Genomic DNA, 27,235 nt, shown 5'->3' on the forward strand with positions numbered 1-27,235 from the left:
GACTCTGTCATGGAAAATGTTTAAGACGAGGTAGACAGATCATTCACTAACAAGGAAGTCAAAGGTTATCAGAGGTAGGAGGGAGTGTGAAGTTATGGCCATAATCAGATTAGTTGTGATTTCATTGAATAGTGAAGCAGGCTTGGAGGGCCAAATAAACTACTCATGCTCCTAATTTATAAGATGTATGTTTATAATTACTATTCACAAATCAAGCATAAGTCATAATGTATAGTTTCATCTTTCATTTGGCCATCATTAATCCTTTTCACTTTATTGTAATAATGGTTATGTGGTGTTTAAATCTGTTTCCAAATACTTTAATAGGCAGAAGGGTACAAATGGTTTGCGGACTGCTTTACCAATTGCTTAATGTTTTCACGTGAACTAATGTTTAAACAAGATGATTGAATGAATGACAGAATCAACATTTGTGATCACATGTATGGACTTAATATCTAGTGATAGTCAAAATTTGTTCTCAGACTTAGCTTTTGGAAGTCATCAGTGAATGACACAATGGCAGATATATCTGCCTTAGCTATTAAACAGTTTCTAAATCTGAGCAGCAATGGCTACAGTATTACAGAACTCCACGATGACATGGTTAAGCTTGTTGTATTTGGCCTTTCTATATTGTTATGATGCAATTAGAAGGAGTAAATTAATACCTTTCCTTAATCTACTCCTCCACTTGCGACAACAAAGTTTGAATTTAAAAATGAAGGCGTTATTGCCTGTTATATGTCTCAGACTATATTTAGCTCCGGATCAAATCAGCTAGGTTCCTTAAGTTTAATTTATTCCAAATGCTACATGTATTGATATACAGGGCCAATTGTTTTATCCTTTTACACTCTGGGCAAATTCTAGTCATTTTTGCTGGTTGACTCTTAGATTCATATTATCTATCTTTTTCTGTGGTGGTTTGTTTATAATTTCTTGTATGAATACCTGTCACTTTGCTCTTCACTATACATTTTGATTTATCGTATCTTCCCTTACATCTATTATTTAATTTATAATCCACTCTACTTCCCTAGTTATGTGGCCAGCAAGAACAATATCCATAGTGAGGCTCAAGCAGAGATTGCCCCACATGTGCAGATCCACTTTCTGCAGTAGTGATGGCACTGCCCCACAAACAAGAAGCCACCTCTCCTGCACCAGTCTTTGAACCACGCCATCATCCCTCTAAACTGATTAGCCAAATGCCAATTTGTGCATAGTTCAGGTAATAATGCAGAGATTATGAATTTGGCAGTTTTGCTTCTTAATTTGGCACCCACCTCCACTGTGTTTTCCCCGTGCATGTATTAGTACCTCCGATCCTCTTCCTCCCACTCATTATATCCCCTGCTAACACTACATTCTTTGTTACTCCCACATCTTGAATGGTTTCCACTACCATGGTGCCATAGTGAGTTAGCTCACCACCCCATCTCTACAGAACCTCAAACTTGTTAGACAATTACAAAGACTGACACTCTTGCCATCTGGGCCCCCTGACCTGTTGTCCCTGAACACTGAACAGATCAAACAATCCAGTCCTAAGAGGTGCGACTGGCTCCGGGTATGGATTTTCCAGATCAGTATCTCCCTGTAGTGAATGTGGCTCAGACTCCAGCTCATAGGGTCTACGCCATAACTGCTTGAACTTCAAAGATTTCCTTCAGACATGATTAGTTTGGACCAAACATATCCAGGTACACCCACATGCTTTGACTGTGACACATCACCTATCATAAAGTCATGAAGTTATGCAACAAGGAAATAAACCCTTCAGTCCGACCTTTGCTGAACATAATCCCAAACTAACCTACTCCGACCTGCCTGGTCCTGGCCCATATCCCTCCAAACCTTTCCGATTCATGTACTTAACCAAATGTCTTTTTAACTGAAGCTACATCCACCACCTCTCAGGAAGTTCTGTGTAAAAAAAATTTCCCTTTTTGTCTTTTTTCAATCTCTCTCCTCTCACCTTAAAAATGTGGCCCATGGACTTCAAATCCCCCATCCAAGGGAAAAGACAATTACCGTTCATATACCCTTCATTCCTTTATAAACCACTATAAGGTTGCCTCTTAATGTCCTAGTGGAAAAAGGTCTCAGCTTAACTCAAACCTTCTGTACCTGGCAACTTCCTGGTAGATCTTTTCAGAACCCTCTCCAGCTTAATAATTTCCTTCCTGTAACTGGGTGATCAAAATTGGATGCAATACCTGATGTCCTTTAAGGTGTTCTAAAAAACTCATTAATTACTGCATTCAGCTTTTGGTTGTATTTTAATATGTTTTATAAACCTTGCCACGAACAGTTATGCTATTTGAACCTCAGGAATAAAATAAACCTTAGTCACTTGGCAGATACTCAACAATTGGGCAGGTTCTTCTCTTGCGGAGAGTAAGAATCAATTCCTGGAGGCTGAAAAAGTTTGGGCAAAAGCCACAGAAAACCTTGTTTCTTTCCTCCCCTTAACCCCCTGAAATGCTTAACTCCAACACTCACTTCTAAGTTACACTTGAACAGATACAGAAGGAAGTATTGTTGGGGCATGAACAGGGGTTGCATGTGGTGAGAGATGCACAGAAGTGATCAGAGATGTTCTTGCATGTGATTGATATAATGTGACTGAAGGCATTTCAGATATTGTTTGTGAATATGTGTTTTAATCATTTTGGTTATGCATGTAATATATTGAATAAAAGGCACAACAAGAGGGAAAAACATACTTGACCTCATCCTTGTCAGTCTGCCAGCTGCAGATATATCTGTCCATGACAGTAACAGTAAGAGCGAAGACCACACAGTCCTTGTGGAGAAGAAGGCCCATCTTCACATTGAGAATAACCTCCATCATGTGTGTAGCACTACTACTGTTGAACAGATCTAGCAATTCAAGTCTGGGCATCTATGAGGCGCTATGGACCATCAATGGCAGCAGAATTATATTCCAGTGCAATCTGTAACCTCATAGCCTGGCATATCCCCCACTCAATCATTACCATTAAGCCAGGGGATCAACCCTAGTTCAATGGAGAGTACAGGAGGGCATGCCAGGAGCAGCACCAGGCATAGCTGAAGATGAAGTATCAACCTGATGAAGCCAAACAAGGCTACTTGCATGCCAAACAAAATAAGCAGCAAGTGATAGACAGCACTAAGCAATCCCACGACCAATGGATCAAACCTAAACTCTGCAAGTCCTACCATATCCAGACATGAATGGTGGTGGACGATTAAACAACTCACTGGAGGAGGGGTCTCCACAAATATTTCTATTGTCAATGATGGAAGAGCCCAACATATCAGTGCAAAAGACAAGGCTGAAGCTTTCGCAGCAATCTTAAGCCAGAAGTGCCAAGCGGATGATCCATCTTGGCCTCCTTCAGGGGTCCCCAACATTACAGATACCAGCCTTCAGCCAATTCACTTTACTACACATGATGTCAAGAAACGGCTGGAGGCACTGGATACTGCAAAGGCTATGGACCCTGACAATATTCTGGCAATAGTACTGAAGACTTGTGCTCCGGAGCGTGCCAATCCCCTAGCCAAGCTATTCCAGTACAAATACAACACTGGCATCTACCTGACAGTGTGGAAAATTGCCCGTATGTCCCGTACATAAAAAGAAGGACAAATCTAACCTGGCCAATTATCACCCCATCAGTCTACTCTTGATTATCAGTAATGTGGTTGAAAGTGTCAGCAACAGTGCTATCAAGCAGCGCTAGGTCAGCAATAAACTGCTCAGGGACATTCAGCTTGGCTTCCACCAGGACCACTCAGCTCTGGACCTCCTTACAGCCTTGATTTAAACATGGACTAAAGTGCTGAATTGCAGAGGTGAGGTGAGAGTGACAGCCCTTGACATCAAGGCTGCATTTGTCAAGTAGCCCGAGCAAAACTGGAATCAGTTGGTATAAGAGGAAAACTTTCCAGTGGTTAGAGTCATACCTGACATGTAGGAAGATGGTCATGGTTGTTAGAAATCTGCCATCTCGGCTCCAGGACATCTCTTCAGGAGTTCCTCAGCGTAGTGTTTTAGGCCTACCAAGTGGGCATGTTCACTGGTGATTGCACAATGTTCTGCACCATTCGCAACTCCTCAGACACTGAAGCCACCCTTATCGAAATGCAACAATATCTGGACAATATCCAGGCTTAGGCTGACAAGTGACAAGTAATATTCGCACTGCACAAAGCCAGGCAAGTACCATCACCACAAAGAGGCAATCTAACCACTGCCACTTAATATTTAATGGTGTTACCATTAAATCTGAATCCCTCACTATCAACCTCTTGGGTGTTATCATTGATCAGAAACTCAACTGGACTCACCACATAAACACAGGGGCGGCAAGAGCAGGTCAGAAGCTAGGAATACTGCTGAGAGTAACTCATCTCCTGACTCCCCAAAGCCTGTCTGCCATTACAAGGTCCAAGTCAGGAGTATGATGGAATACATCCCACTTGCTTGGATGAGTGCAGCTCCAACAACACTCAAGAAGGTTGGCACCATCCAGGACAAAGCATCCTGCTTGATTGGCACTGCATCCACAAGCATCCACTCCCTCCATGACTGATGCTCAGTGCCAGCAGTGTGTATTATCTACAAGATGCACTGCAGAAATTCACCAAAGATTTTAAGAAAGCACCTTCCAAACCCACAACCACTTCCATCTGGAAGGGAGAGGGCAGCGGAATAATGGGAATACCACCAGCTTCAAGTTCCTTACCAAGCCACTCAACATCCTGAATTGGAAATATATCACCATTCCTTTACTGCAGCTGGATCAAAATCCCAGCATCCCCTTTCTAATGCCATTGTGGATCAATCCACAGCAGGTGGACTGCATTGGTTCAAGAAGGCAGCTCACCATAACCTTCTCAAGGGCAACTCGTGGTGGGCAATAAATGCTGGCCACCCAGCATTGCCCACATCATCTAATTGAATAAATAAATAAATCTTTAATTGAAAAATGTGTCCTTCAAGTGTAGTTATCATTTTTATTTTGATCTATTAATGAAATTCTGACTTGCGATCTTAATCTGTAATGTATTTAGATATTTCATTCTGTGGATGGACCTCTTGCTCTTTACAAAGTACGCTTACGATAAGGAACATTTATATTGCAAAATCGAAGCTCATCATGAATACAGTGACGAATATTAACTCACCTTGTGTTGTGTAATATGCTTTTTGTTTAAACCTGGACAGTGGAATTATTTGTTAGCTTTATTAAGTTTTAGTATTCAAGGATAATTTCTATGATTGTGATTGATTTATTTTCTAAATTCATTGATGTTTGAAGTGCAGTAATTATAGTGTATTGCCACTGAGATGGGAGGAGTGCACTGCCTCCAGTTCCACTACCCACAGTTCACAACATAAATTTAAAAATATTTTACCCAAGCCCAATTAGCTGTGTGCTTTCTCTATATTAGAAGTAGAGAAAAAAGATTCATCTATCAGGTTTCTTAAATAAACAAAGAATTATCAATTTATTATGAAACAAAACCTATGCAGTGAAGATGAACATTCGGATAACACACACACCTTTTAATATAAAATTATAAACATTTACTCCCCTAAATAATCTAAAACTCCTTGAAGCATGCATCAAACACATAAAATTCTATAGAAACTCAACAGATATGGCAGCATATGTGGGGAGAGAAACGAGTGTAAGATTTTTAAGTTCAGTATGACTCTTAAGAGTTCTTCTGAAGAGTCGTACTGGACATGAAACAGTAATTCTGCTTCTGTCTCCATAGATGCTTCCAGACCTGCTGAATTTCTCTAGCATTTTCTCTGTTTGCGAGTTTTGAGAAGATTTGTAGCTCAGGTTGAGGTTCTGGATGTGAGTTTGCTCGCTGAGCTGGAAGGTTTGTTTTCAGATATTTCGTCACCATTCTAGGTAACATCATCAGTGAGCCTCCGGTGACGTGCTGGTGTTATGTCCTGCTTTCTATTTATCTGTTTAGGTTTCCTAAAATGTCTGAAAACGAGCCTTCAAGTTCAGCAAGCAATCTTACATCCATTTTCTCTGTTTATTTCACATTTCCAGCATCCACAATATTTTGCTTTTACGCAAACATGCAGAAACATCTCTGGTTAGGATTGACACTCTGCAGGATTAAGAGAAATCTACCTCGTCAAGTGTACTTATTCTTGAAGGCAAATAGGACAAAGCATTAAATGTTCTGAAATCTGAAAACCTGGTGTTTTAGCATATGTGATCAAGTTAAAATCATGCATGTTGTCTCTGGGGTCGTGCTCAGGATATACAATATTAAAATATTATTTCTCTGGAAGACTGACTGAAAGAATCAGTTTCACTTCCCAACAAGGTGTTTCAGAACAGGAGATATGAGTTGAGCAGCTTGTTTTGCAATAGGCTTTCCCCAAGTAAAAAATCCAAATGCACATTCCAAGCTCACAAAATTTGATCAAATAGAATCACCAAGTAAAATAGTCAGGTCTGTTCTTTGAAGTGAGCTCAAGCAACTGTGATCAGCAATTATCTGGAACTACATAGTTTCCAGGAAACGTCTGTGCAAAGAAAAGTTCAAATGTAACTTTTCACTGACCTTTTAAAACATATTCTTGGCATCTCCACAAACCTTCAAATTCCAGAATTACCCATCATGCTACATCTCTCTGTGACTTTCAGCCTCTGTTTATTTTATTATTACATCCACTGCTTTGTCTTGACATAATATACAGTGGCAATTGACCTTTAACTTGAGTTCTGCATGGATTGAAAGATTGATCACAGATTTCAGAGGTCCAGTGAGAACTACAAACTTTAGTAGTCTGAGCTCAACTGTCCATTTAATTTCATGCTGAATACAAATGGGCCTTTTTCCAAATTAATGTGAATTCACTTGTTCTGACATATTCCATTGTTAGAGATGAGTACTACTACAGGGACCTTGCCAGCAGAATCATCCCCTCTTTTGAACAATTTTGTTCCACCACACCAGTGACCATGGTTTTAATCATGATCCGGAGATACCTCATACTCCTACTAAAAACACTGGCTAAGGTCTCACAGCATGAGCCTTGCCATTGCAGTTCAACACAAAATTTTAAGACTAACAGGTCCCAGATTCACAGAAGCATGGAAGCGGCCTCTTTTTGAATACTGCCTTCAGGTGGACGTGGAATTGGGGATTGTTCTCCTCATCCCAAATCAGCCGTCTTATTGGGAGGCGGCTTTCTTTAAGGATGTGCAGTCAACCACCCTCCCTGTGTTCAGGCTTGGCATAGATACCTTCTTCATTTGGTTAATGTGGAGCCAATTGACATGCATGGTCAATTGGATAGGTTGACCATGAGACTAGTGTTGTCCACAATACATTATGTTCCCCTGTACAAGGACTCAAACCCTTCCACACTTGCATAACTCTATTACCTAACCATTACTTCATGTCCAATATCCCCTCCTGTTTTGTTTGACATAAGCACAAATTATTTGCTGGTATCCCATTTTTTCAAGCTCCTTCTCTGTGCTATTCTGTAACAGCTCCCATATATCATGAGTGGGGAGTTTATGTTTGTTAACCTCTCATGTCTGTTGGCCCAACAAAGTCAGTATTAGGCGGTCTCTGGGCATCAATCCATTTGTTACCAACTAATGTTGAAAGTACCCCATCAACTTAGATTTTTGTCTCATATCTTCATGAAGACTGCGTGTGGACCTTTCCCATCTGCATTCTGAATTCAGCTACCCCAAGAATAGTTGCTCTATCTTTTGGAAGTCAAGCATGTCTTCTTTCTTTTCCCCTGATTTTGGGAAAAATTCCCTTGGGGTTCAGCATTCCCACTTGACATGCCTCCTTCTTACACAATTCACAAATTTCTTTCCTCACAATTATAGCATTCCCCTTCTTCTCTGGGTACCCTATTGTCCCCTCTATTCTTTACCTCTTGTTTCTATGCCTTGAGGATAGAGATTTTTATTTCACATCCCTTTCCTTAGCTTCCATTCTGCCCCACTTTATTATTCCATTGTCTATTTTCAAAACAAAATGTCACTTTTGTTAATTCTGCAGCTTCCATGTTAGTAGTGGCTGCAGGATTGAATAACTCCAAACACTACCTTTATATACAGGAGGTATCTGTTTATCAGATTCTTCAACTACTGAGTTGATATGACATCTGTGAAGTCATTTCTGCATTTGAAAACCCTGGAAGGGCCATTTTATAAGTGGACCATATCGAATATGAAGACGGTGGCTTGTTAAGCCCTTTTTGGAGATTATCGAAAGTCTTGCCCATGGCAACTGTTTGAAGTGCAGTATATCCCCATGTTCCCTGTTTAGATTTAGATGTAAGGAGGCTGGCAAACAGGCTACCAGATAAAGTAAATAACAGCAGTTTCTGTTCATAGATCAGAGAATCCCTACAATGTGGAAACAGGCTCTTCGGCCCAACAAGTCCACACCGACCCATCCCCCCTATAACCCACCTACACTCCACATCCCTGAACACTATATGGGCAATTTAGCGTGGCAAATCCACCTAGCCTGCACATCTTTGGACTGTGGGAGGAAACTGGAGCATCTGGAGGAAACCCATGTAGACACGGGGAGAATGTGCAAACACCACACAGACTGTTGCCCAAGGGTGGATTCAAATCCAGGTTCCTGGAGCTGTGAGGCAGCAGTGCTGACCACACATGCCCTATTTCATTTCTCAAATAAATTGTGCACTGCTTCCTTGGTTTATCAAGAGAATTTGACCGTGTAAGTTTTCCTGTAGCTTTGTGTTTTTCTCGGTCAACATTACTATAATTAAAATCTTGCAATATTGCTAACTCTACTTCTTATTTTCTCACAGCTTTGAAATGTGCTGTCAACTTTGCTAATTTGTGGCCTTCTCACTGTGAGGAGCTCTGTCTGTCTCTCCCACCCTATCCAAATTATGGCAAGTTGCCATCTGATCCAACTCCTGGAAATGCCTGCGTGGGTCCTTCCCAAACTATAATTTAGGAAATTTATCAGCATGAGAAAACAGGGAATTACAAAGTCTACATTGGTAGAGAGTTAAGATGCTAGAATCCATTATCAAGGATTTTATAGCAAAGCACTTAGAAAACGGGGGTCGAATCAAGTAACTAGTAGAGTTGATCACGGAAGCCAGTGGACATGTTTTATTTGGACTTGCAGAAGTGCAAGGGCTTGGGGTAGTATATTGAGATGGATAGAAAATTGATTAGCAGACAGGTAAGAAACAGTGGAAATAAATGATAAGCAGTGATTAGTGGGGTACCGTAGCGATCGGTACTAGGACTCCAACTGTTCACATTACATGCTAATAATTTAGATGAGGGAACTAAATGTAAAATTTCAGAATTTGAAGACGACACAAAGCTGGTTTGAGCTTTGAGGGGAATGCAGAGATATTGTAGTGTGATTCGGATAGGCTGAGTGAGTGGGCAAATGCATAGCAATATAATGTGGATGAATGTGAGCTCCTCCCCCAGTCCCCAGCACTCATTGCATACGCTACCACTCTTGTTCACTTCAAATCCTCCCACAGCCTGTTCACCTCATTCTGACATGGGTTCCGATTCTCCCCGATAGTGCCTTTGCAAGTTTTCTTTGAGACAGTAATTTGCTATTTTGTGGCCTGAGCACTGTTTTTCAGCTTCCTCAGTGCTGCAACATTGCTTAAATTCCTTTTCTGTCAGACTGTCACGTTACTTTTGTCTCTTCCTTTTTCTTCTTCTAGGAAGTGACATGCATTTAACAAATTGCTGTCAGCTGTACCACTTCTCCCTTTCTAACAAATGTTTTTCTGATTCCTCTTCTCATCTCTACCTCTTCTTATGTAAGTATTTCCACAACCTCTCTGCAACAGTGTCCCTCTCTTATAATTTTCATTTCAATTCATCTGTCTCTTGATGTGAATTCTTTTCTTTGATTTGCCTTTATCAAAAAGGCCTCTGTCATACCTACCTTGCAAGTAGACCTCCAGGTACACTCGGCTTCCTTGACTGGAACAGTTCTGTGAAAGTTTAGTCTATTACTGCTGAGTTACATTACATAGTTAAACACATACACTTCTTCAGAAACGTGAAGATGAGTGCTCTTCCTGATCATTAGGCTATCATCTGACCAATTAACATGTCAGTAGAGCAATCTTCTATTTTTCAAATTTCGTTTCTACCAACCCAACAAATTTTAGGTAACTAGCTACATTCCTCATTTGCTCAATTAGGTGAAAATGTATACATTTTGGGAAAAATAAGTTTCAATCCTACAGGCTTATAAAAACAGCCACAGTGTCAAAATCTTAGTTATATTCTTGTACTTGTCATTACAGCAAGAATTACCCAAACTGCATACTGGAAAAAAAAATTGAATAGGTACTTTGACGAGCAGTCTTTTCAACTTTTACATGACATTTATAAGACGTTCTGAACTTTATTATATACGTTAGAATTCTAAATGTGTTATCTTTAGTGACTGAAGTGTCAACTTTTTTTATATTTGCAGGATTCTTTATATTACGAGCAACTGAAGTCAAATGTGATTCAACATGATCTTTTAATTGATAACCTCATTTACAAGGTATGAAAAAAAAGATCTTTTGTTCTTTTCCCACAGTGACATTGCTGGGTAACGAGGAGTGAAGGGATCTGGGACCTGTGACAGACCTCTTGCACACTTGTGGCGAGTGTTTCAACATGAGATGCCTAATTTAGTTGAGCCTTTAATTCTCACCTGTGGTTAGTCTTTGAATTGGTGGTATGCTCAAGTGACGAAATATATTCATGATAGCTCTATTCATTTTCCATCCCTGGCTGAGGGAATTATAAAGGAAAGAATTTTTATGTGGAGTCATAAGAGCAGGGGTGGAAGTGTGTACTGAGAGCAGTTGTGGTCACTTATTCATCTCACATGCATCTATACAAACTCATTGACTATAAGAATATTTTAAACTGCAATTTTTAAGCTACGTGTTTTACCTTTACCTTTTAAAGCTTCATACCTGTGCTTATATGTGTACTTGATGTCACATAAGACATTAAAAGTAGGAGCAGGAGTAGGCAATTCCACCGTACAATACAATCATGGCTGATCTTGTCTCGGCTTCATGTCTACTTTCCCAAGTAGCCTCCATAGCCTTTCAACCCATTACTAATTAAAAATCTGTCTCCTCCTTAAATTGACTTAATGTCCCAGCATCCATTGCACTCTGCACGTAGTGAATTCCACAGATTCCTGACCCTTTGAGAGCAGTAATTCCTTCGCATCTCTGTTTTATATCTGCTACTCCTTATCTGAAAACTGTGGTTTTTCACATTAGACTGTCCCACAAGGGGAAACGCCAGTTCTGCTTCTACTTTGTCAATCCCCTTTAATGGATGTTGTGGAGTTTAATTAGATCTCCTCTCATTCTGTAAAATCTAGACACTATAGGCTTAAACTATTTGTTTATTTATTCACATTTTATTCTTTTACTTAGGGTCAATATATAATAAAATTCCTCCTTTCACTCAAGAGAACCTTGTAAATGGCTCCTTGGTGTTGCCTAGTGTGTTTTAATCAAACGGTAATGCAGCTATGTGCCAAAATGAATTGAAGATATTTGCTGCAACCAATTGAAGCGGATATAAAAAGCAAAATTGCCTCCCCCCTCTTCACCTGGTTGTAATAGTGTATCCAACTCCTTTCTCACTGCTGTCAATCACTGCACCCTGCCCCCACCCAAAAGAACATTTCTAGAGCAATTGGAAAAAGAATGTGGTGAATGTCTGTTCTTTCTGATGAACTTTCTTTTTCTGCTTCTAGGATGTGAAGCTTACAGCTAGCAATGATGACTACTATTTTGTTTTTGAAGATTATTTGTATCAGGTCAGTTGGAATATTCCAGATAAATCTAAAATGCGTCAAGGAACGGAAATACCTAATTTCATTATTGCAATTCTGTTGAGGAAATTTTAATATGAACTTTTGAATGAATAAAATATACTAATAAAACAAAGTGTTTAATTTTTGTTGTGGGGCTCTTTACATAAGCTTTGTGTATTTTTATTCTTTTAAGAATGTGACGTTTAGAGTTTTTGCAGTATTTTTACTCTAGTAACTAGTTTGAGACCGGTAGCTGCAATTTGGAATCTAGTTGGGCAGATGTTCATACTGTCTGGTTTTAACTAATCCTTAGCTCATGAGAATACTCTGGACCAAAATCCTATCCTAGTAGTTATAATTTAATTGTTTAACAGATACAGGCTGGAGCATCTACCTTGTATTAAACATTTGGCTCAACTTCAGGTAAATTCATAGTGCCCATAGGGCTCAGACCACCTCTTTCAGCACAGTTTAAACTTAATTTCACAATAAACTTCGAGTTGGATCTCATTTGCAATTGAATCAAATACATTTGAGACTGTCTCCTGTAGAAATCTCACTAACGAGCCATGAATTCTCGGCATCTGGTCTTCGGAGCTACGTCAAGCCCTTTCTCTTTGAAATCTGATAGGTCTGATCAACCAATATAGTACTGTTCAGTAAAATTGAAATTTTAAGCATTGCTTTATTACAGAATTATAATTCCCTATTTAATTGTCCAACAAATGTGTGGAAGATACCTCTGTGATTGGCCTAATTGGCAAATTGTAACAATATTGTATGAGGGGGATTTAATAACACAACTTGCTAACCTGGACCTCTACCAGTTTAGGAAATAGTGGCCATTGATATTTGAAATGTTTGCAAATGCAAAGTTTTTGTTAATCCATCACCAAACAAATGTGCGAAGAAAACTTGTTCATGTTTTGATGGACCTTCTAGCTTAGATATTGCAAAATTTAGTATGATCCATTTGAGCAACACTATCATGATTTATAGAACATGAGAACATATGAACTAGGAACAAAAGTGGGCAATTCAGCCCCTCAAGCCCACTTTATCATTTAATATGATCATATCTGATCTCATCTGGGCCTCAACTCCATTTTCCTGCCAATCCCCGTAGCCATTCAACCCATTACTAATTAAAAATATGTCTCCTCCTTAAATTGACTTAATACCCCAGCATCCATTGTACTCTGGGAGTAATGAATTCCATAGATTCATGACCCTTTGAGAAATAATTCCTCCTCATCTCTGTTTTAAGTCTGCCACCTCTTATCCTAAAACTATGACTTGTTATCCTAGATTGCTCTAGGCGGGACAACATCCACTTTACGTCTGTTCTGTTGATCCCCTTTAGCGTCCTATTTACCTCAATTAGATCTCCCCTCATTCTTCTAAACTGTAGTAAGTATAGAACTAAACTGCTCATAGGACAAGCCTTTCATTTCTGGCATTAATCCAGTGATCCTTCTCTGAACTGCCTCCAGTGCAGTTACATTCTTCCTCAATTAAGGGGGCCAAAACTGTATGCGGTACTCCTTGTGAAAGGCCTTTTTTGAAATGGCAAACCTTTGTTCCTAATATCCGGAAGAAAACCTTTACAAAGAAGCGGTGCTTTTCTAGAGAAATGTCAAGCTGTTGGCATGTGATCTGAATCTGGAAATATGTTGGTGTTCAAGTTGTGCATTTTAGGTCTGTTCTATCTAGTTCGGAAAGGTGATTTCACCTCATTTAAATTTATTGAAATGTAAGCTTTATTGATTATCTATGCCTAGAATTTATCAGTTGCTTTAAAAAGTCTTGAATCTTTGTCCAGCTTGAAAACATAATTACCAAACATCGGAAAAGTTGCAAATTATGACATTACAGCCTGTTGATTAACTTGTAGACATTGTCAGGATTTCTGCACCTAAATGCTTTGTTAGTGGAAAATTGAACTGGAAAATTCCTCTCACCAGCTGACAAGTACTAAAATTGAGAATGTGTAAATCAGCTTTTCAGTTTGGATTGTGTTGGAAAGCTGGAGAGCTTGATACACTTTATACAGTTTAAGACCTTATGCTGGGTACAATGTGAAGGTGCAGTTCAGTAGTGGTATTGTCAAGGAGAATACATCAGATAATGATGACTGACTTGTCAACTGCCAAGAGGTCTGGTAAAGGAAGAATTGAAGAGCACTTTCCTATTAAAAATATAAGCTGCATTGATCAACACTTCTGAGAAAATGAAATATGCATATGTCAATTTGTCAATTTATGCAATAATCTTGCATAAACGGTGGTGATGTTCCTTCAATTATGTCAAGATTCCACAAAAAGAAAAAGTTGCTGCCCATTTATAGTCACTTGAAGTGATAGACGTTTGGCAGGGTCCGTTATAAATAAATTACATTAATGAGGAAAATTCCATTGAAAATTGTTGATACTTACCTCCTTCAGTAAGAAATCAGTAATCCTATCTCTATGTATTTATTGTCACAACATTTCAAGGCTTACATACTTTTGATTCCCAGGTGCTATTATGCTTTTCTCGAGATACACTCGTTCTTGATCATTTCAGCTACAGCAGTGCTTCTCCCCCCAAGTCATATATCAGAGGTAAGAAGGCCTGTGTGCAATTTATTCAGCATCACATCTATGTCTACTGAAAATTTTAGCAAGTTGAACATTATTCCTTTGTTTTTATATTGTTTTATATAATTGAACTTACAGTTTGGTTCTGAAAGGATGTGTCTCAACTGCAGATTTTAATTGTTACCAATAATATCAAAGTGCCTCTAAACAGTGTGCAATCTTAAAATCATTTAAATTTCTGTCAGAAAATGATACAAGTCTGTTCAGCTATTTGTATCAGAAATAGTTTTCTTTTATGACAACAGGTGAGGAGAATAGATTAGCTTCCCTTTTTTTAAACACCTTCTTAATCCATGGTAACAGATATTTTTATTTCTTCTTCCACACATAGATATCACTGATCAATTAAACTTAGCTAACCAGATCAAAATGAAAGAAACCCACTTTCAATGTTTTATTGAGTGAAAGTGAGTAGAGTTATTATCTATGAAACCTGAGAAAAATAGCAAAATATGTACACAAACATGGGAATTGGGGAGGGGTGTCTAGGACAGACAGGAAGGAAGAGACAATTGCAGTTCTTATTTTGGAGTCTTTGGTTTTCAAAAGTGAAATCTGAAGGTTTAAGTGTTCCTTAGGAGTGGCGAAGTATGCAAATAATCTTGATTTCTTGGTGAGCAGTGGCTTTTCTGAGAAATAGAGGAAGAGATGAGAAAAATTTTCAGTATCTTTTCTGTTATCTGCCTGCCTTGTTTTGTCTCTCTGTGTTACTCAAAACTAGCCAGTAAGTGTGGCTTGTTTGTAAATTCCAAGTCTAGCTACATTTTTTTTCAAATTAAATGCACTGCAGGTAATCTTTCATATCCAGTATGTGAAGTTATCATGTCAGTGTGAGTAAAACAAGAGAAGCAAATTTTTTGACCCGTCAGAATTTCAAAGCCTCTTGATTAAATTGGTAATTTGGATTCTGCTGCTTTAATATATTCTATATGGGAGTCCATGGATTTATCATGTGATCACAGCAACCATTTTCGGTCAGTCATGTCCCTTTTCAAATCATTATAGTCCATGAAAGTCTCAGGTATTAAAATCAAATAGTGAAACCAGCATATGTCTCTGTCTTCACTATGATCATAGCATTTCTGAATGACTAAAATGGTTATTATTTGTGACTGTCTGACTAAGGACAGTAAGTTTTTTTTTAAACTATGATGTCCTAAAGAAGCATATCGTCTATTTACATTCTTGCGCTCGTGTATTTTGACAGGGAAGTTTGCATTAGAAGATTATACTGTTGTATACCCTCCAAATGGTAAGTGTGATAGCAAGGTTCCTTCTAACCGTAGATGTAATATTTATTGATTACTGTATATGCATTTGCAGCCTCTTTTTTGTCATGTGTGTTGTTTTCTTGTGGATATTACTGTTGAGGGGTTCAGCATTTAAACTGGTGACTATTGATCATTGATTTCAATAATTAGGGCAGACTGAAGTGATCTTTCACATTTTTGGATGGATGTCATTTCTTTGCTAATTATTTGTTATAAATATATCTCAACTGAAAATAAGTCACAATAGCTATATAATCAGTTAATATCTTCAATAAGTAAAGTGATATCTAAAACAAATTGTGAAATAAAAATCCATTGTTTGTCAAATTTAATTGATATACTTGTTCTGCACAGGTGTAATTCCATTCCATGGATTTGCAATGTACGGTAAGTAATCTTTCTCTACTAAATATAAGTAACAGGTCAGTAAAGTTTAGTATAGAGATTTAACATACAGTTTGCATATTTACAACTGACAGCATTTATTATTCCATGCCCACCTTTTCCTACTATGATATAAGATTCAACTGTTGTCTGAGCCTCCCCATACATAATAGCCCAGATATTTCACCATGCTGAGAAACCCTATTTCTGACCCTGATCAGATGAAACATTATTCATTTGCCTTTATCTGTCTTTTGTGCTGGAAATTTCTGGGCAGGAGAATGCATGACTATCATGCTGTGTAAGAAAACAGGCAGGGAGTGTAGGAACCCTTGGGTCTATCATGCTTGCCATCCATATTCCATTTTTAAAACTAATGATTCCCTCTGGGGATTGCAGCCAGAGACAAGATCGTGGCACCAAGGATGTGTGTTGGTGAAGAACATGAAAGAAAGTGTAATAGTAATAGGGTATTCCATTGTCAGGGAATCAGAAAAGTGTTTCCGTGTCAGGAAACATGACTCAGCCTAACCTCCTGGTCACCACCCTTTTGAACACCCCACCCCACTCTCCTTCCGACATGTCTGTCTTCGGCCTCCTCTAGTGTTGCAGCGAAACAGAACGCAAATTTGAAGAACAATACTTTATCTTCTGCCTGGGCATCCATTGAGCTCTCCAATTTCAAATAACATTCCCAACCATCTCGTGGCTTCCTTTCCAGCCGCACCTCCTCCCTTCCATTCCACTTACTGACCCTCCCTTCCAGCCAACAACTGGATTCATCCATCCTACCGACCAATCAGGTCATACTTCCTACCAGTGTTCACCTATCACAACCATTCCATTATCCCCACCTTTATCTGCAATTCCCCCTATCTGCACATCCAGTCCTGAAGATGGGTAATCCCTAAAACGTTGACTTCTCCTTTCCTCCAGATGCTACCGGGCTTACCGCGTTCTTCCGACCCCCTGTTTGTCTACCTTGGAATGTCGCCCCTCCCTGGTGCCAGGGTTAAGGATAACACAGAGTGGCTGCAGGTGATCAGCTGGGCTACTGGACTGAGGAGTGGCAGATGGAGTTTAATTTCAATAAATGTGAAGTGTTGCAAAAGCAAGGCTTACTCAGTTAATTTTAGCGCCCTGAGGAGTGTTGTCAAACAGAAAGACCTAGGGCTCCAGGTACATAGTTTCTTGAAAATGGCATCACAGTTAGACAGGATGGTGGAAGAGGTATTTGGCATGCTTGTCCTCATTGGTCAGAGCATTGCATGTAGGAGTTCGGACAACATATTGCAATTGTACAGGACATTGGTGAGGGCACTTTTGAAGTACTGCGTACAGTTCTGGTTGCCGTGCTAAAGGGAGGGTATAATTAAACTGGAAAGGGTGCAGAAAAGATTTACAGTGATATTACTGGGACTAGAGGGTTTGAACTACAAGGAGAGGCTGGGACTATTTTCCCTGGAGCATAGGAGATTGAGGGGTGATCTAAAAAAAGGTTTATAAAATTATGAGGGGCATAGATAAGGTTAACAGCAAAGTTCTTTTCCCTGGAGTAGAGGAATTCAAAACCAGAGACGGTAGTTTTAAGGGGAGGGGGGAAAAGATTTAAAAGGGTTCTGAGAGGCAACATTTTCACACGGTGTGTGGTTTCTGTGTAGAATGAACTGCCAGAGTAAGTGGTAGATCCTGGTACAGTTACAGTGTTTAAAAGACATGTAGACAAGTGCATGAATAGGAAAGTTTTAGAGGGATATGGGCCAAATGCAAGCAAATGGGATTAGTTCAGTTTGGGAAACCTGCATGGGTGAATTGGACAGAAGGACCTGTTTCCATGTTGTACGACTCTATAACTCTACGACCATCCTTCTAGGGGAGGGGGATCAGCCAATAGTTCTGGTCCACATTTTGACCAGCAACATAGACAGAAATAGAAATGAGATCTTGAGAGTAGGATTCAGGGAGTTAGCAAGAATAGTAATCTCAGGATTACACCCTTGCTGTGTGCTAGTGAGCATAAGAACAAGAGGATCAATTGATTGAACAAGTTGCTTGGGAACTGGTGTAAGAGGAGGGGCATCAGAATTCTGAGACATTAGAACCACTTGTGGACTTGATGGGATCTGTACAAGTTTGTGAGTTACATCTTAACAGGCTGGGACTGATATCCTCACAAGGAAATTTGCTCACACTGTTGGGGTTAGTTTAGAATAGGTTGTCAGAAGTATGGGAATTTGAGGGGCAACCCAAAATTGGAAGGAAAGTGAAGTTGGTAACAGGAAGTTGAAAAGATGCGAGGGAGATTAGAAGACTGTAGAAATTAAGCTGAGCATTGAGTGTGTCTCGAATGTGAAATTATATGAGAAAGTAAGGGCATGCTACTGGGATGCACGCAGCATTTGCAACAAGAATCGTTTTCCAAAGACAGACTTAAAGATAAATGGTTATGATATAATTACTATTTCAGAAATGTGGGCTGCACGGTGACTCGGATTGGGAACTGAATATTCAAGAATATTTGACATTTTAAAAAGACAAGAGGAAAGGTAGTGGAGTTGTGCTGATGATGTGAGATAAGATCAGGACATTAATATTAGAGGATCTCAGAATGGAAGTAAAATGAATGGAGTCTGGGTAAAACAAAAAAACAGCAAAGGGCAGCAGCTATTCGTTGGAGTTAGTGGCTCTCCTTATCCATGTGGATTGAGATGAGTGAGTATAGGTTGTGTATTTTTGTAGCCAGTTGGTGTTCATGTATTCTTGTTGTTAGTTTCCTTCCTCAACACTAGCAAGGGAAAAAATGACAACACTACTTGAACAAGAACACGACCCCAGTAAAACCATCTCTAAGGACAACATGCTTAAATCACTGGATCGATGCCTGGCCACCCACTTCAACAGCCAAACATATGAGCAAATCAACGGGACAACCATGGGATCGCCTATCTCCAGACTCAGAGCAGAAGCAGTGATGCAAAGACTGGAAAGGACTGCACTTCCGCAAATCCAACCTAGACTATGGATACGCTATGTAGATGACACCTTTGTCATCATTAAACGGACCAAATTAGAAGAGACACACAAACTAAACAACACCCTCACCTGCATAAAATTCACCAGGGAGGTGGAGAAGAACAAACAACTCCCATTCCTGGACGTCATGGTAGAGCGCAAGACAAATGGGGAACTGCAAACGAAAGTACACCGAAAAGCCACACACACAGGCCAGGTACTGAACTTCAATAGTAACCATCCCAGCACATGCAAACGAATCTGTGTGCGAACACTATTTAAAAGGGCAACAACGCACTGCAGCAACATGGAACTATGCCAAGAGGAGGAGGAATACCTCTTCCAAGTGTTCAAGGATAATGGATATCCAAAGAACTGGGCCAGGAGATGCCTACAGGCACAGCATCAGAAAGATTCTACACGCCCCGACACACTCATCACACAACCCTACATCAGGAACACATCAGAACTCACCACAAGACTTCTACGACTGCTGGCCATCAGAGTGGCACACAAACCCACATCAACCCTACCACAAATACTCACCCGAACTAATGAACCATTCTCCGCCATGGACAGGACCAGTGTCATCTACAAGATCCCCTGCAGAGACTGTGAGAAATACTACATCGGACAAACAGGAAGGAAACTAACAACAAGAATACATGAACACCAACTGGCTACAAAAAGACACGACAAATACTCACTCATCTCAATCCACATGGACAAGAAGAAAAAGATTTCAGCTGGGACAACACCAAGATTCTGGGACAGGCTAGGCAGAGACAAGCACGAGAATGCCCAGAAGCTTGGCGCTCCACGAAGCAGGCTATTTATAAACACATTGAACTTGACCCCATGTACATTCCACCACAGAGGAAACCCAGAAGTGAGGCAGTTCGTCGCAATGGACCCCAGAGTTTAAAAACCAGGCGGGAAAACACACCAACGCTTCATCAGAGGCCGCACTGGGGCTGTTACCAAGCACAGTAATGAAACGTCTGCAGAACAACAAACAGCTCGGTGAGGCAACCAACCTCAACACCCACAACCTGAGCGACAGATCTACTCCAAAACCTTAGAGACTATAACCAGAGATGAGTTCACAACACTGAGGATGTGTGGTGGGGTAGAAAGAAGAATGGAAGAGCAATAGTTATACAGTATTTCATATTAAATGGATCAGTTAAGTGTATCTATGGCAGGAAGCATGACTCTCTCCAGGGCTTTAACATCCTTGAATAAGGTGCCCTGAACTGAACTCAATATTCCAAATGTTGTCTGATCAATGATTTGTAGAGATATAGTATAATTTCTTTGCTTTTATAGTTCGTGCCTCTTTTTACAAACCCCAGGATCCTATAAGCTTCTTAACAATTGTTTTAACTTGTTTGGCCACCCTCAGAGGATTATGCACATGAACCTCAAGGTTGTTCTTCATCTGTACTGCCCTCAAAGTTGTACCATTGAGCCTATCTATCTCTATGTGTATCTGCTACCAAAATGTGTTATCACGCATTTCTTTGCATTGAAATTCATTTGCCAGATGGTTGCCCATCTGGCCAACTTGTCAATGTCCTTCTGAAATTGCTCAGCATCATCCTCAAAATTCACTATTCTCCCGAGTTTAGTATCATCTGGAAATTTAGAGATTCCGTCCTCTCAAAACCCATTTCAAAATCGTTTATATAAATCAGAAAAAACAAGGGCCCCAATACCAATCTCTGGGGAACACCACTTTCAATTTGTCTCCAATCAGAATTGCCTATCTGTATCCTTTATTTCCTATCTTTCGATACAACTTCTAATTCATACTGCTAAGTACCCATCAATCCCAAACATTTCTAATTTGTTAACCAACCACTATGTGGCACTGCACGAATGCTTTCTAATACCAGAAAAAAGATTGCACTGGAAAAGTTAATGGGTATAAAAGTTAGTAAGTCCCTGGGACTTGATAGTCCATTTCCCAGGAGATTAAAGGATGTTGCAGCTGAGATATTTGATGCATAAGTAATCATCTTTCAAAATTCCATAGATTCTGAAATGATTGTTGCAGATTGAAGGTTGCAGATATCCCCCTACTATTTAAGAAGAGGGCAAGGGGAAAAAATTGGGAATTATAGACCTTTCAACCTTAAAGCAAGGATTGCAAATTATCAGAAACTGTTATAAAGAACATGATAAATAGATTGTTACAGAGATAGTAGGAACTGCTGATGCTGGAGAATCTGAGAAAACAAGGTGTAGAGCTGGATGAATACAGCATGCCAAGCAGGATCAGAGGAGCAGGAAAGCTGATGTTTCAGGTTGAGACCCTTCTTCAGAAATTTGTGGAGAGGAAGGCGATTCTGAAATAAATAGGGAGAGAGGGGTAGGTGGATAGAAGATGGATAAAGGAGAAGACAGATGGAGAGGAGATAGACAGGTCAAAGAGGCAGGGTTGGAGCCAGTAAAGGTGAATGTAGATGGGGAGTTAGGGAGGGGATAGGTTGGTTTAGGGAGGACGGACAGGTCAAGGAGGTGGGATGAGGATAGTGGGTAGGAGATGGGGGTGGGGCTTGAGGTGGGAGGAATGGGGGCGAGGACAAGCTGGAATAGTTTTGGGATGTGGTTGGGGGAGGGGAGATTTTGAAGCTTGTGAAGTCTTCATTGATACTCTTGGGCTGCAGGGTTCCTGAGCAAAATATGAGACGCTGTTCCTGCAGCTTTCGGGTGGCATCATTTGTGGCAATGCAGGAGGCCCAGGATGGACATATCATCCAAGGGGTGGGAGTGGGAGTTGAAATCGTTTGTAAATGGGAGGTGTAGTTGTTTGTTGTGAACCGAGCATATATGTTCTGCAAAGCGGTCCCCAAGCCTCCGCTTGGTTTCCCCGATGTAGAGGAGGCCACAATGGTAACAGCAGATAGAGTATACCACGTTAGTAGATGTGCAGGTGTACATCTGTTTGATGTGGAAAGTCTTCTTAGGGCCTGGGATTGGGGTGACGGGGGAGGTGTGTGGGCTGGTGTAGCACTTGCTCTGGTTGCAGGGAAACGTGCCGGGGGTGGTGGGGTGTAGGGGAGTGTGGAGTGGTCAAGGGAGTCACGGAGAAAGTGGTCCCTCTGGAAAGCAGATAAGGATGGGGAGGGAAAACTGTCTTTGGTAGTGAGGTCAGATTGCAGATGGCAGAAGTGTCGGAGGATGATGCGCTGGATCCGGAGGTTGGTGGGGTGGTATGTGAGGACGAGGGGGATTCTGTTTTGGTTGTTATTGCGGGTAGGGGATGTGAGGGATGAGTTCCGGGAAATGCGAGAGACGCAGTCGAGGGCATTTTTGACCACTGTGGAGGGGAAGTTGCGATCCTTGAAAAATGAGGACATCTGGGATGTCCGGAGGTGGACCTCATCTCGGCGGAGGTGAAGGATTTGGGAACAGGGGATGACTTTTTTACAGGAAGGTGGGTGAGAGGAGGTGTATTCTAGGTCACTGTGTGAGTCGGTAGGCTTGAAATGGATATCGGTTTCCAGGTGGATGCCAGAGATGGAGACAGAGATGTCCAGGAAGGAGAGAGAGGTATCATAGATGGTCCACGTGAACTTAAGGTTGGGGTGGAAGGTGTTTATGAAGTGGATGAACTGTTCAAGTTCCTCGTGGGAGCGCGAGGCGGCGCCAGTACAGTCATCGATGTAACGGAGGAAGAGGTGGGGCGTAGGGCCTGTGTAATTTTGGAAGAGGGATTGACCACGTATCCTACAAAGAGGCAGGCATAGCTTGGGCCCATGCGGGTACCCATGGCCACACCCTTTGTAGGAAGTGGGAGGAATTGAAAGAGAAGTTGTTGATGGTGAGGACGAGTACAGCTAAGTGGATGAGGGTGTTAGTGGAGGGCGACTGGTCGAACCTGCGGGACAGAAGAAGCGGAGGGCCTTTAGGCCGTCTGCATAGGGAATGCAGGTGTATAGGGACTGGACATCCATGGTAAAGGTGAGGTGTTGGGGACCAGGGAATTGGAAGTTTTGGAGGAGGTGGAGGGCGTGGGTGGTGTCACGGACATAGGTAGGGAGTTCCTGGGCCAAAAGACAGAAAATGGAGTACAGATAGGTGGAGATGAGTTCGTTGGGGCAGGAGCAGGCGGAGACAATCGGTTGACCAGGGCAGTCAGGTTTGTGGATTTTGGGAAGGAGATAGAAGTGGGCGGTGGGGGGTTGGGAATGATGAGGTTGGAGGCTGTGGGTGGGAGGTCACCTGAAATGATGAGATTGTGGATGGTTTGGGAGATGATGGTTTGGTGGTAGGGGGTGGGATCATGATCAACGGGGTGGTCGGAGGAGGTGTCGGAGAGTTGGTGTCTGGCCTCTGATATTGAGGTCAGTGTGCCATACTACAACTGCGCCTCCCTTGTCTGTGGGTTTTATGGTGAGTTTGGGATTGGAGCGGAGGACTGCACGTTCTAGGGAGGAGAGGTTGGAGAGGGTGAGGGGGTGGAGAGGTTGAGGCGATCGATGTCTCGACGGCAGTTAGAGATGAAGAGGTTGAGGGACGGTAGGAGGCTTTGGGGTGGTGTACGTGAGGGGATGTGTTGGATTTGGGAGAAGGAGTCAGTAGGGGGAGGGTTAGGCTCATGATTAAAGAAATGAGCGCGGAGGCAGCGGTAAAACTGTTCAGTATCCAAATGTGAGTTGTATTTGTCGATGTTTGGGTGGAGGGGGACAAAGATGAGCCCTTTACTGAGGACTGACCGTTCGTCCTCAGAAGGTGGAGGTCTGGGGGAATGGTGAAGACCTGGCAGGGCTGGGTGCTACAGTCTCCTCTGGAGCTGCTGGCTGTGGAGGTGCTGGGTGGAGCGAAGTTGGTGGTGGGTGAAGTGACGTAGGCTGGTAATTCTTGGATGTTGGTGGCAGCAGCGTCCTCGATGTCTGTGTTGTTGGCCTCGGAAATGGAGGCGGCAGCATCAGCAGCGGTGTCAATGATGTTGGCTGTACCGGAAGTGGCGTACGGGGCAGCTGCGGATGTGATGTCATCCATGGGAACCGTTGGTGCTCCAAAGGTGACCAGATGGCCAATGGCGGCAGGCGCATGGTGGGGAGGGTCCTGGATAGGGTGGCAGGCACCCGTAAGTTTCAAGTACTTTCAATTTTTAGTGTCCAATAAAGCCGAGTAGAATTATGAGTTCAGGTTGTGGATCTTACGAAGAATAAAAAACAGGAGAGGCCCTTTGCAGGTCTGGGAGAGGGAGGCTTTGAGCTGGCGTAGGCTTAATTGTAGTACCTGGAGATGCTGGCGCATTGCAACAAGCACGTATTTCAGGAGTCGCAGGGGGAAACACTTCTGTAGGATATCAATGTTCTGAATGTAGCGGTCGTTGCGGTTGAAGCCAACTTGTGAAGGCTGAAATGCAGACTGTAGTCCGTTCGGGATGATCTCGCTCCGTAGGCAGGTTCTCAGAAAGGCAGTGTGGCTGTCATACCTGGTTTGTTTAGGACGTAGTCGAGCAGTTTCATGACTGAAGAGATTACAAGTGGGTTGCAGTGGGAGAGGGATACACTGAGGTTTTTCTAGAGGGAGGAGGTCAACTTCTTTAAGGTGAGCATCCTTAGAAGAGGCTTTGCAGTGGGGTTAAAATTGTTACAAAGATAATAGGAACTGCCGATGCTGGAGAATCTGAGATAACAAGGTGTAGAGTTGGATGAACGCAGCAGGCCAAGCAGCATCAGAGCAGCAGGAAATCTGACGTTTTGGGTCGAGACCCTTCTTCAGAAATTTGTGGAGAAGAAGGGGATTCTGAAATAAATAGGGAGAGGGGGGAGGCAGATAGAAGATGGATAAAGGAGAAGATAGGTGGAGAGAAGACAGACAGGTCAAAGAGGTGGGGTTGGAGCCAGTAATGGTGATTGTAGGTGGAGAATTAGGCAGGGGATAGGTCGGTCCAGGGGGTTAGGTCAAGGAGGCGGGATGAAGTTAGTGGATAGGAGATGCGGGTGGGGCTTGAGGTGGGTGGAATGTTTAGGGAGATGGGGATGAGCTGGGCTGGTTTTGGGATGTGGTTGGGGGAGGGGAGATTTTGAAGCTTGTGAAATCCTCATTGATACCCTTGGGCAGCAGGGTTCCTGAGCAAAATATGAGATGCTGTTCCTGCAGCTTTCAGGTGGCATCATTATGGCAATGCAGGAGGCCCAGGATGGTCATGTTGTCCCAGGAGTGGGAGCGGGAGTTGAAATGGTTCGCGACTGGGAGGTGTAGTTTGATAACAATAATCTGATTGGGCGTGATCAGCATGGATTTGTGAATGGAAAATCATGTTTGTCAACATGTTGAAGTTTTTTGAGGATGGTACTAACAAAATAGATGAAAGGGAGCTGACATATATCATATTTGGAGTTTCAGGAGGCTTTTAATAAGGCCCTCCAGAAGAGGTTGTTTCGCAAAATTAAAACACAGGAATAGGAGGTAATGTACTAACATGGATTAATGATTGGTTATCAGATAGAAAACAGATTGTGATAAATCAGTCATTCTCATGTTAGCAGGCTGTAATTAATGGGGTGCCTCAAAGTTCTGTACTGAAAGATCTGAAGCTGTCACCCCATGTTTTAAAAGAAAGTTGATATATACTTAAGGTGCCAAACTAGCGGGGTTACAAACACAGAATTGGAAAGTCTGTTTAGGTTGGGAAGCTCATGCACAGCGAGCTAGAAGAAATTCTCCTATGCCATAAATCTTGTTGTAGTTCAACATAGTTAATCTGTTAGGCATTGTTATTTTATTTTACTTAGCTGGCTTTATGAAAAACACAAAACTGGATGTGAGAGAGTATTTTGAAAATACTGCAGTCTTGGATTTTATGTTGATGCGTTTTCATTGTAGTACTCAAAGATGTAACATTCAGGGTTAAAGTTTCTGCTAGGCTATGTTAACATTTTCAGCGTGATGTTCCCATAAATGACCAAAGTTGCACAATAGCACAATTACAAAAGAAGCTACATACAACTTGAGTTTCCATGATCTTTTGCAATTGTTTAATAAAGCTTATTACTAGAAGTCGGCCCATCCAGAAAAGTGTGTGGTGCATCAGGTCAAATTATTGAATAAGATATGTTTATTTGTGGAGCATGAAGGAGATTCTTAAAATTAAGCCTTTTTTTAACATTTAGAATACTAAAAGACATCTCATCAAAAAAAATTAAAATGCATTTGTTTTGTCGAAAAACTGATATTAGACACTAACGTGTAAATAAGTAGATCTGCATTGTTATTTAAAGACTGATTTATTAAAATCTGGTAACTTGCAGAATTTTGATAACTGAATTTTAGCTGTATTAGTAAACCTGCAGCATGCAATTCATTAATGCCTATCAAAATATCATGGATGTGTCAAATGCAAAACAAAAAATTCTAAAAGAGATAATGGGAACTGCAGATGCTGGAGATTCCAAGATAATAAAATGTGAGGCTGGATGAACACAGCAGGCCAAGCAGCATCTCAGGAGCACAAAAGCTGACGTTTCGGGCCTAGACCCTTCATCAGAGAGGGAGATGGGGAGAGGGAACTGGAATAAATAGGGAGAGAGGGGGAGGCGGACCGAAGATGGAGAGTAAAGAAGATAGGTGGAGAGAGTATAGGTGGGGAGGTAGGGAGGGGATAGGTCAGTCCAGGGAAGACGGGCAGGTCAAGGAGGTGGGATGAGGTTAGTAGGTAGATGGGGGTGCGGCTTGGGGTGGGAGGAAGGGATGGGTGAGAGGAAGAACCAGTTAGGGAGGCAGAGACAGGTTGGACTGGTTTTGGGATGCAGTGGGTTGGGGGGAAGAGCTGGGCTGGTTGTGTGGTGCAGTGGGGGGAGGGGACGAACTGGGCTGGTTTAGGGATGCAGTCTCTCCGTGACTCCCTTGTTCGCTCCACACTGCCCTCCAACCCCACCACACCCGGCACCTTCCCCTGCAACCGCAGGAAATGCTACACTTGCCCCCACACCTCCTCCCTCACCCCTATCCCAGGCCACAAGATGACATTCCACATTAAGCAGAGGTTCACCTGCACATCTGCCAATGTGGTATACTGCATCCATTGTACCCGGT

The 27,235-nt window shown here is 41.7% G+C and overlaps 1 protein-coding gene across 2 annotated transcripts in view; it reads left to right on the top strand.

Moving 5' to 3' along the window:
* The window catches only part of tbc1d19 (TBC1 domain family, member 19), a 126,016-nt gene that overhangs the window by 79,070 nt on the left and 19,711 nt on the right, over positions 1-27,235 (top strand). For both annotated transcript variants that reach the window (XM_048545158.2, XM_048545136.2), the window contains 5 exons: positions 10,513-10,587; positions 11,812-11,874; positions 14,390-14,474; positions 15,718-15,762; positions 16,136-16,168. In XM_048545158.2, the coding sequence (XP_048401115.1) occupies positions 10,513-10,587; positions 11,812-11,874; positions 14,390-14,474; positions 15,718-15,762; positions 16,136-16,168 (301 nt within the window). The remainder of the gene's footprint in view (positions 1-10,512; positions 10,588-11,811; positions 11,875-14,389; positions 14,475-15,717; positions 15,763-16,135; positions 16,169-27,235) is intronic.

This window comes from Stegostoma tigrinum, chromosome 1 (assembly GCF_030684315.1).
Source record: "Stegostoma tigrinum isolate sSteTig4 chromosome 1, sSteTig4.hap1, whole genome shotgun sequence".
Lineage (NCBI taxonomy): Eukaryota > Metazoa > Chordata > Chondrichthyes > Orectolobiformes > Stegostomatidae > Stegostoma > Stegostoma tigrinum.